An 11,547-nucleotide genomic window follows, 5' to 3' on the forward strand; every position below is an offset into this window, starting at 1 on the left:
ATAATTCTGCTAAGTGTAGTTTCATTACAAACAGTCTTTGTAATATGAGCCGTGCGATCGCCTCCACACACGCCCAAATTGCCCAAGGCGTGCAAATCATCGCCCGCGCAAAACAAAGAATTTGCCGTAAAACTTTAAAAATTGCTTATGTTTCGAAGATTTTTAAAGCAGCGGTAAATCAAAGCCGCCAAAATCAAAGGCAGTTTTGTCGTTTTCTAAGGTATTGTTAAAGTATTCCCGTACGGGATCTAACAACGGTGTCACAAAGTAGTTACGACAAGATCGCTTAATATTATAGTTATTTAACCAAGGGGTAACAAGGGGGGAGTAATCTGCAATCAACACCAAGGTGCTTTATTAACTTTCAAAACTCGGCGATTTAAGAGTCGTCTTCACTGTCCATCTGATTATTCTGTTCTTCGGTGATCATGGCGAAAGAAAACAAAGTGGAGCTGGCGACATTTCTTGGTTGGGGAAAGAACAGAATTATCAAACGACTACGAATGTCATACAGTGTTATGGAGAAGCGACTTAGTATTGCAATCAATGATGATATTTTGACTGACGAAGAAAGATAAATATCTTGAAAAGGGCAACAGTGCTCTATCTTTCGAAGAGCAGAAAGAGAAAGCTTGATAATGGCATCGGTATATCGAAGAAACCTAAGCTTGAGAAAGAGAAGGAAACTGAAAAAAGCTCTAAAAAAGAAGAGACAATGACTGTGCTGTTTTTTAATTATTTAAACTGTTATCGACAAATTTTTTGGATTAAGAGCTGTAAAAATTCGTTTTGAGTTCAAAGAAAGTGTGTTTATTTCGACATTTGTGTCATTTCTCTACCCGTCCCATCTCATTCGATTTTTCGCTGAATTCCATATCATCGTGAAAGGAACACCGATCAAATTGTATAAAGATATTTCTTAAGAGTATCTGCTATGATATCCGCTACGTTAACGATGATACTGAAGTCAGTGATGCTGCATGGTAATTTCTCGACAATGCATGGTAATTTCTACGAGCAATTGAAATTTTCTCAACCCAGATTTCCATAATTGATTACAAAACGATTCTATTATTACTTCCTAGAAAATCTAACTAATTAAATTTAACATCTTTAAAGAAGAACAAGGATAGTTTGTCCGACAATTTCCTTGGTTTCTGTTCAGTTTGTAACACAAATGGTCTCCTTGAAAGCAGCAACCTATAGTTCTTGACAACAGGAATGAGTAACGACCGATAAAAAAGTGGTCCACATCGCACGCCCTCGCACGCGCAAAGTAGTCAAGACATGCGAAACGCCCCACGCAGTCTCTTTCATATTACAAAGACTGATTGCAAATGTTAATTATCAATAGAAGTATCTGGGTAACAAACAAACATTTTGTCCTGACCTACTAAAAACTGCCATTTGCTCAAATGGCCCTGACCTACTGAAGAGCTTCATGATGACCCTAAAGGACAGAACCATCTTCTGTGCAAACAACAAGCTACTTTTGCATAACTCACGCTTGGGTAAGAGATGCCGAAATTATGATAAAAAGATGATTACTTTTTATGACAACCAGATGTGCATAGAAAAGATATGAATTTTTATTTTGTTTCACACTGATATACGAAGTTTTACTTCTTACAAAGAAGAGTTACCATTTATCAACTAAAGAATTTTTCTGGCTCGTATTAATTCATTTGTACCAGTCCATTAAGGTTCATTATAATTCTATTTGTTTGCCAATTTTTACTCCAAATGAAGTTTAAAGGGAAATGGGGAAAACCTGGCAAAAAGAGATATCTCTTCAGAGCATATGTCTTAGAAAATAACATGGGAACAAGTAGAAAAAGTTTAGCAGACAAATTCAATGAATCTACTTAAGGTAGTGTAACACAAGAATCACAAAATAATTCTGCTCTGAATAAGTGGAAAACTAACAGTTAAACTTACAAAACGCCATGTGGTGCATCAGCTTGAACTGATATTTCAACAATAATGGTGTCATTCTTGATGTAACCTTTTGCTGGATCAATAACATCCTGTAATAAGAAGATAACACCTCTTTCATCAAATTTACGAAATCAGGTGACTGAAAACTTGAGAGGCCGACTATTTCAGGTAAAGCCCATAAAAATAAAATTGTCTCAAAAAACTTACACACTTATGATATGCAAAAAAAACAAATCTTGACTCACTTGCCACTGGAGAAAATTGCTGTACCCCCAGTCATTTTCCTTTTGAAAGAACAGATGGGTGATCTCTAAAAAAAGACAAGAATATTTAAAGATTTTCCTGTCACTTTATAAAGATCTTCCATGACCCCCAACCATATAAATGTAGCCATCAAGTTAGTGCAAACGCTTGGAAAACAACCTTTTAGTATGATAATTTTCAGATAATTTTCAGGAGCCTTTCCTTACTGGAGCCCTACACACACATTAAATAATATTTCAGAAACAGAAGAAGATTCAATGTGCAGGTCAAGATAGAATCTACAGGGGTTTCAAAAAATAAACCATAAACCTATTCCATGTTTATTGCCAAAACTACAGCATTTCATGGAGCACAAAAAAGATGAAACTTTTTCAGATAATCAGAAAAACATTGCAAAAATTTTTTGTCTGCATAAGTACACCAACACAACTGGATCTCTACTTGTTTTGAGAGTCTATTCTTGGAAGTTATAGAAAATGTTTAATTTCAAGCCTATATTTATGTGAGGGTCTGGCTTATGTTTTCAAGTTAATAGACAAATGCAATAAAATCAAAATTTATTTTCATGCAAAAAGGAGAGTTCTACAAAGAGTCACCAGGTCAACATGACCTTTTGCAAGAAAAAAATTAGGAAACAAGCTGTAATAATTGCAGACACTTCATTGTCACCAAGCCATTATTTAGACTGACAATTTCAAATCATTATTTGCTGATAAGAGGATTCTTTAATAAAATCTGAAAGAAGATGAACAATCTTTGGATATTTTAAGAATCTTTAAATGAATTGTCAAAGACAGATAGAAGAAGATTGATTGTAGTCTCCTTCCAAACTAGACTACACTGAGCAACTGAATACTTCATTATCTATACAAGGTAGACAAGCATCACTGTTTTTTGATAATTAAATAAAACTTTGTTCTTAATTAAAACAGAAACATAAAAGCAACAATGATTGTTTAAAAACTTTTAAATATTGTCAGAAGAAAATATATCAAAACAGTATATAGTTTAATGAATAAAAGCCTTGAAAACTTTCCTGTTAACTATTAACATACAAACTTTTCATTATAAACGGTACAAAGGAACAACAAAGTAACAATATATCCACAAGGCACTAAACTCACTTCTTGTGAAACTCTCCTCTTGGTTCTTTTGATTGATAACAGTGATTTTTGCAGAGGCATGACAGGACCAAGAAGACCCTTCACCTTCAGGTGTACACTGCAAAAATATCCCTAAACTTTTCATCTTCTCTCCAGACTGTACTGTTGAGAACCGTGGCATCACCATAATACGCCTAGATATTAAAAATAGAAAAAGATTAAAATAAAGAAGGTTGAAATCTTATGTCCTCTAATGTGTAATTTACGAACCATCGCTGGAACTCAACCAAAGCCATAAAATAATGAATTGGATTCTTTCAGCAACTTTGCTAGCTAAAACTCCCTCAATAAGTAAAAAATTCTTTGAGCAAGAAATAAATTTAGGCTACATTTTTTTATCTAAATAGATAAGACTTTCTTACTAATGCTAAAAAGAGACAATAATTTCATCTATGCCACGAATTATACCTATTTAGAAGCAAACTATACCTTACTGTACCATTACCATCATATATATATATCAGCTTGAATATTTATGATTTAAACAGGGGAGCAGTAAACAGCTCTCCTAGTAATTTCCAGGTGAGCTTTTTGTAGATAAATAAGAATAGAAATAAATAAAAATTGAATTCAAGGAGAGCAATGCTTTTCAGAGCGATTTAGGAGAGCAATATGTTGCTCCCCTCCAGCATTTTAGGAGAGCCTGGAGTGGAGCAAAAGCTTGACTCTCCTCAAACCGCCAAGCCTGTATATATCTCAAACCATACCCTATTGTATCAGCCTATCATCTACATTGAATTGATATAGTTAGTTAAACTGAAATGTAGAAGACAAATATTGGACCTAAGAGCCATCCCTAGAAAGTTATTTGTTGTGTTTGAGGGTAATTGCATAATAAGGCTTATGTAGGACAGCAGAAAAACAAACCATGGAACAGATTAATCAGATTTTCATTTGTTGGTAGGCACCTTGGCAAACAGCAATACTTAAACAAACTTACCATTGGAGATTTCTGATCATCACTGGATCACTGTATACTGTGTCCTTGATCTTGCTAAAGTTTTGCACTTCAAACCGAAGTTGCCCTTCTGCTCTGCTAGGTCCACCATCCATATCAATGTCATTGGATGCAACAGCTTCCCCCTTCTTCTTCTCTGCACTGTCCACCAATGGACTTTTTTCTGTAGCGTCTAATGTTAAAAAAAATTTCTTTTGAAAGGATACCAATTGCAAAGGTGATTTATTAAAAAAAGGCCTCAAGAACAGAAAACATTTGACACATTTTCCTTAAAAAAACACATTTTTGCTAACAACAATTTTACATAGAAGTGTGAGTGAGGGCTTTGAGTTTCTTAGGAGCTTGTTATATGGAGCAACCTTATTTTGCTTAGTGCAAGGCCTGAGACGGTAAAGTTCAGTCTTTGCAGAAAAGGCATTCCCATGAAATAACTTTCTGCCTGAACATTAAGCCCTGGTCAAATGATCCAACATTTCACCTATGTTGGCCATCTGTTGGGTCACCCAACATTGTAAATTCTGATGTTGGACGAAATTTGACTGAGGTCAAAAATGTTGGCTGCCGACATCCAACAATTTTTTTGTTTTGAAGTGTTAGCTGAAATGTTGAATCACTTGACCATCTTAGCCAACATTGTTGGCTCTGCACGCGGTTAGTCAGTAAAAGACTACCAAAATTTGATCATAGCATTGTTGTTGACTTCTCGGGTTTATTTCGATTGCTTTGACTCTCCCTTTGATTCTGGTTTTGACTCTTGATTTTGCTTACAATTGATAACATTATAGCTATGGTGGCGATTACCTTTCGTTTTCTCAGATCGAAATGTGGTGCACGGTCATCATCATGTTGTTATGTACGGTCATCATCACAAGCGTCTGGTGTGCCTACTGTTGTTAAGCAACATTAATGTTACCTACTACCCATTCCCTTTTCGATCTGTGCAAGAAAATGTTGGGCGAAATGTGGGGTGAAATGTTGGGTCGTTTGACCACCAATGTTGGATCACTTTCCAACATCAAAATAAATGTTGGGCAAAATGTTGGATCGATTGACCAGGGCTTTATCAAGAAACTGCCATGGATAGTCTGCAATAGTATTTTTTCCATCTGGTCATGCTTCCCATGAATATTCCACTCACTAAACTTTGACTTCTGATTACAAGGGAAAGACAAAAAATACAACATCTCTGTGAAAGCTTTCAGTACAAATTCTATGCATAATTTATTGCCAAGTGTTTTTATCTGCAAATCTGAATTCTGTTGTTTATTGTTGTTGAATTTTGTTGAAGGGCAAAAAACCAGCAAAACAGTTTTCTAGCCTGGAACATTAGAAGAAAAAAAGAATTTGCTAAATATTATCAAATTACAAGATTGTGAAAATATTCAGACCTGTCAGCCCTCCCAGTTCAGCTGGGAGACTCCTGGTTTAGACTGCTCTTTCCTGGTGTCCAATTTTTTTAAATTTTTCTCCCGGTTTTAAAGATGTCTAGCAGAATGTCTAGGAAGATTCTTCACCGGATGTTCGATTGAACTGCGCATCTTATGCTTCAAAGACAGATCCATTGTGTATATTTTCTTTTTACAGGAGGTACAATTAAGATATAATGGTCACATTGACTTCCACATGACAACAATTTTTTGTTAGTGCTTACTGATTAACAAAAAAGCACTAAAAGTTATTATGAAGATACTTCTTATGATCACTTTTGTCATAAACTGTTTGCCAAGCACAAAATTTTATCAGGTATATTTATTCCTTTATCAAATTACTGTGATCTCCCTGTTTTTGACCAAATCTACCTATTTTTCTTTAGGAAAAATCTGAAATGTTTTGAAAATTTAAGGTTGACAGGTCTTAATATTGCATATGTTTTTATTTGACTTTGTGATAGTTCATTATACTAAATCATTTCAAATGAGAAGCTCATTAAAATCGGCTCCAACACAAATGAAACCCTCTTGGAAAGAAAATATGTTGAAAGCATGACTTCATTTAAAATTGCAAAATGCAAGTTTCCCACTTCAACCATTGGCTTGATTGGCTACATACCATCATCCTTGGTGTCCATTTCATCAGGCTCTTGGTTTTCTGTGGGGGACTGCCTCATTCCTTGAGTGCAAGACTTGAGCTTCCTCAGCTTCTTTAAAGGAAAACTGGGGTGCTGATGGCTCTGTGTCGCACCCAGGGTGTTGGTGATGACCGTCGCGTGCTTACTCGCTATCCGGCCCAATTTGCCAGCTTGTTGCCCAAAGGCAAAATTACAGCATTTGATATGGTAAAAGAACTTTTAGTTCTACGCAATATCTACCTGACGGGAGCATTTAACATATATTTATGCACTTAAAATTTTCTTTTTCGGTCGACCATAATTCACATTGTAGCAGACTCAACTCCACCATGTTTTTCGTAAAGATTTGAGCCCAGACTCTTTTGGTATCCCGACCTTAAATGGAAAGGAGGCTGATTTGTTGTTGACAGAAACGAGGCGACATCATAAGATGAGATTCAAACAATATTTTCAGATCCCTAAAAAGAGTTTTTTCCATACAAATTATTGTAGAAGATATGTTTTGCACATCTGATAATGTTTGTACAATAATTCCTGTACATTTTTTTTGGAAAACAGATGTCGATGGACAATGTTCAAGAATTCTCTGAACACCCGGATTTGGAGATACAGACGACCGAAGCTCGGCTTCTTCATGCTTCTGAGTACGGCAAATGCAACCTTCTGTATAATTTATTGAAGAGTTATGAACACAATGAAGAGTTTAATATCGATACAACAAAGAATTCCCTATGGACTCCGCTTTTTATGGCAGCAAAACAAGGGCATGCTGATTGTGTTAAATTACTTCTGGAAGCAGGTAATTAAAAGTTGTGGATTTTCGTCCTGTACTGATGGCACGGAATTCTTTGTTTTTAGCACTTTTTGTGCTTGTATTCGCTGTATTGTGGATTAAGCCTGTATTGGATCGGCTCAAGAAAGCTTCTGTACCATCTAACATAAAGGCCCGCCCAATCAAACGGTTTTAAAGATAATACATTGTTTTGTATTAGACTATGTAATAGACTAACACAATATGACGACATAAAGGGTTTTTGAAAGCCTGAAATGCTAAAGGCCAAGAGCAAAATGAGTAATTTCAAGTTCATTCCAATCAAGTCTAAGGTACAACTTATTGTTTAGCAAGGGGGGCTAGCCCTGATAAATAAATGTAACAACAGCCATATTTTACAAATTAAAATTATTTACTAATGCTACTTAAATTTTTTGGGAGGGGCCAAGCCTCCCTCCCCCTCCGATATCTCAGCCCTTGCATTCCAGTCTATGCATCATTTGTTAGTTCTCATAGTTAACACTACCTTAAAAGTACATATTTTAATTTCTTTGCTCAGCTGAATTTGCTCAGCTAATTTCATTGAACAGCTGAAATGGCTCATATTTCTTGTTCAAAAATTAAAAACAGATAACATAATATCCTAGTTTCAAAGTATTTTTTGAAACATGAAGTGGTATCAAAAATCAAATATAGCCCAATGCATTTGTAATATGGACAATATATAACTTTTTCAAAGATGAAAACTTTTTGGACATCTTTTTTTAATTTTTTTTAAGAGAGACTGAATTTTACTAATTTATTTTGGGATATTTTTTTAAATTTTCCATTCAGTAGATACCTTTCTGTATCATTGCTATGTCTGCATTTTGGATGTGTAGACATGGCCTACTGAAAATAGTTGAGACAAAGTAGATGCACATTTCTGTTCAGGAAGTGAAATTCTCTTAATCAATACAACAGCTTCTTGTTATTGACAGCGATGTGCACTTTGAACCAAAGGTCACCCTTTCTTTCTTTCCCCAACATCTGTCACTAGCATTTTAGCATGACTCCGCTCCTCCCAAATTTTTCCTAAAAATCAATTATCAGGGTTTTTCAAAGAATCGTTGAATTGTCTGTTCTGAGCGGCCTATTAATTTGTTAAATTTTAGTCTGGGAGATGCATTTTTAGCTATTCTAGAAGGTTGAATTTCAAAAATGTTCTTTCATGTTGCACGCAAACTTGGTGGGTCCTCCTATGTCACTAAACTTGATTCTCAGCCTCCCCCCCCCCCCCCCCATCAGGTTCATTTTTGTGGCCCGGTCTCTGATCTATAGCTTTTTATGCATGCAAAATGGTTGCAAATTTGTAGCAATGGTTAAAAGAGGCCAAAAATGAACTCTGAAATAGCCTAGACTCTTATACTAATTAACTATCAAGAAACTAATTTTACTTTATCTCTTTTTACTTACCTCAAATTTGATAATCTAAATCGCTCCCTGATCCATGTAGAATCACAGTTGATTTCATTGCTGTCCTTTGGTAATTATAATACTAAATGATAAGATGATACTTAAACTCTCCTGTGACAATAACTTGATGAAGCATTTTGACAAATCATAGGAGCAGAAGTTGATGGTATAAATAAGCACAAAGCAGCATGGACTCCTCTTTGGGTGGCAACATATGCAGGCCATGAAAAATGTGTGAAGCTTTTGCTGGACAAGGGTGCAAAACTAGAAGTGAAATACCCAGAGACCCCATTAGTTGTTGCAGCTCGTGAAGGTCAATTGGAATGTTTAAAACTGCTAATAAAAGCTGGTGCTAATCTTTCTGTCAAATATCATGATGGACGAGTGCCCATTCATATAGCAGTCATGAATGATTTTCCTGAAATTGCAAGAGAATTGGTAATATGTTATAACACTTTATGAATTTTACAATCAGAATTCATTTTGAAAAATAATGCTGAGCTATGTTCAGAGAATGTGGCTCAGTCTGTTAGAAGTTCAATTTTGTTATTGATATTCTCCTTGTAGCGACTGTTCAGAAATTCCACTCAAAGGGGGCTAATAAAAGGCAATGTTCAGTAAAATGAACAATGACTTAAAATAGTAAGATATGTAAAATTCAAAGGCATTTGATACAAATTTTATATTGGGGTTAGGAAGAGGGCTGCAAAAAGATGGCTGGACTAGTTATTCCCTACTGAAAAACCGGTCGCAGAAATACAATAACATAGCTGGGCAATTATTAAAGGGTGCTAATAATTGCCCCCTCCCTAACCCCCATATAATTACCCAAGTTATTCCTTAACCTCTTTTTGTTTTCTAATCAAGAAATTTTTTTGATGCAATCAGTATATACTTGAATATAAACTTGTTCAAAAGAATTCCTACGGTCATTTCAAGTGAACATCATGTGGAGTTAAATTGCTATTTTTATCACATAAAGGTTGAAGCTGGTTGCCAAGTAAATATTGAAGATGACTTTGAATGTACACCCCTTTTGTTAAGTTGCTTCCATGCAAATGAAGAAATGCTTGAGGTAGGTAACCAGCATAATTCCAACATGATTCATATCTGACTCACACCTGGTGTAACTAATTTGAAATTTATCATATAATGTTTAAATGTTGTATGACAGCAAAACATATCAGTATAAAGGAGTAAACTGATGGTTTGGCTGAAATCTTTCAAAGGCTATGAAACATCAAAGACAACTGTTACAGTCAATCTGATGGTAGTTGCTTACTGGAGGGTAGCAACTAATTTGTTTCCCACTATGCCAGCATAGGTTCCAAATTTTTGATTGGCTGAGCGACCTAAATTCTCCATACCCCATTAGCCAATCAGAATTCAAGAATATGACAACAAACGTGTCTTGCAGCTAGATTTAGACCTATTTTGGACGTTTTTATCACTACCCACAAAAAAATAAGCGTGTGAAATGTGCTGAATGATAACCTAAATTTTATTTAAAAATTGAATCTTTAATAAATTTATGAAAAAATTGCAGTTGTACTCAGTAAAAAATTGTCTGTGATCGCCAGTTACGAAGGCTTGAAATTGTCCCTTTCAAACCCTTATAATAATTGAGGGGTAGGGAGAACATAAACCCAATAGCATAAGCATCTTACATAATATGATAAAAAATTCTGATGTGATTTTCTAGATTTTACTTAAAGCTGGAGCCGACCATTCAAAAAGATTCTATTCGCTTGCCTGTGTTGGTTACACAGCACTGCATATTTGTGCAAGCACAAGCAAAAGAGCATGCATCGAAAAATTATGGGAATATGGAGCAGACTTCAATGCAAGAACTAGTAGTGGCTCTCAGGCACAAGAAATTACACCTGATGATTCATGTCGAAAACTTATCACTCAGTTGCAAGGTGATGAGACTTTTTTAGTTGGTAATGCTAGGGAAATGCCTGGGATCTAATAGCCTAGAAAGGAGGGAGGGGTTTGGAAGAGGAGGATAAAAGCAAGTTTGTTAATTTTAGTTTTGAAAGCCTCAATGGAATGAGCTCTGCCAACGGAAATGTTATATTATGGCTACACCCCCTCTCTGTAAAAGGGCACAGCTACAACTTGTCTTAATTCAAAATATGAAAATCTTGCTCAGATCCGTACTTTAACTTCAATTCAAAGTGGGATAGGGTGTCCTGAGTCGAAAAAGTTTAGCCATCAATCGCAAACAACAAATGTGACCGAAAAAGCGGTGGACCATTGTACCTTGGTGTCCCTCTAGTGTGACAACTGTTTTTATAGCAACGTAAGCAGTATTTTATTTCTAATTTAACAGTTCTTACTGATCATTTTAATTTTTCATTAGGTACTGTTCGATCCTTGAAGGAAATCTGCAGACTGAAAATACGACAATTGTTACCAATTTGTCAAATCGATGAATTTGGAAACATATACAGACTTCCACAAGAGTTAATTTCATATCTTAAATATGAGCATTAATAATTTTATAAATATGTTATATATGTTAAATATGTTAATAATTTTATAAAGGTTGAAATTTTTGCATTTTATTTATATACGACGTCCTTTTTGCTTTGAAGTGACTTCTCTACCCCCACATCCCATGCACGAAGCCAGCTCTGGAAAGGGGAGTGGGTGAAGCCAATCAAGGTTTGTTTTTAAACTGAGCGAAGCGAATGAGTTTGTATCTTGTTGTTTAGAGGCACAAACTTAATTAACAGTTTTAAAAAACTTTCAAAAATTTACTATCTTGCCTTTGGTACAGAATTTTTGTAATGGAAACTAAATTTGGGGAAAAGTAAAAATGTCTAATTGCCGTCGTCACCATCCTGTTCTTCACACCAAATCATGTACAACTTGGCCTCTTTGCCATCGAGTATTGTCTGACGGACCATTAGAGTAAATGAAA

At 35.4% G+C, this 11,547-nt stretch overlaps 2 protein-coding genes across 2 annotated transcripts in view; one reads left to right on the plus strand and one right to left on the minus strand.

Annotated features, from left to right (window-relative positions):
* LOC135691956 (ubiquitin C-terminal hydrolase 7) overlaps positions 1-6,751 on the minus strand; it is a 33,202-nt gene extending 26,451 nt beyond the window's left edge. The window contains exons 1-5 of the mRNA XM_065209966.2: positions 6,373-6,751; positions 4,306-4,495; positions 3,327-3,499; positions 2,184-2,248; positions 1,939-2,027 (exon numbers count right to left, since the gene is read on the minus strand). Of these exons, the coding sequence (XP_065066038.1) occupies positions 1,939-2,027; positions 2,184-2,248; positions 3,327-3,499; positions 4,306-4,495; positions 6,373-6,430 (575 nt within the window). The 5' untranslated portion in view covers positions 6,431-6,751. The remainder of the gene's footprint in view (positions 1-1,938; positions 2,028-2,183; positions 2,249-3,326; positions 3,500-4,305; positions 4,496-6,372) is intronic.
* Positions 6,752-6,787: 36 nt separating this feature from the next.
* On the plus strand, positions 6,788-11,173 carry LOC135691693 (uncharacterized). The gene is made up of 5 exons (XM_065209642.2): positions 6,788-7,190; positions 8,770-9,056; positions 9,601-9,693; positions 10,321-10,540; positions 10,984-11,173. Exons 1-5 carry the CDS (start codon positions 6,950-6,952, stop codon positions 11,115-11,117), a joined length of 975 nt encoding a protein of 324 aa, XP_065065714.2. The 5' UTR covers positions 6,788-6,949; the 3' UTR covers positions 11,118-11,173.
* Positions 11,174-11,547: the final 374 nt, after the last annotated feature.

Source organism: Rhopilema esculentum, chromosome 13 (genome assembly GCF_057945365.1).
Source record: "Rhopilema esculentum isolate cy_ngs chromosome 13, ASM5794536v1, whole genome shotgun sequence".
NCBI lineage: Eukaryota > Metazoa > Cnidaria > Scyphozoa > Rhizostomeae > Rhizostomatidae > Rhopilema > Rhopilema esculentum.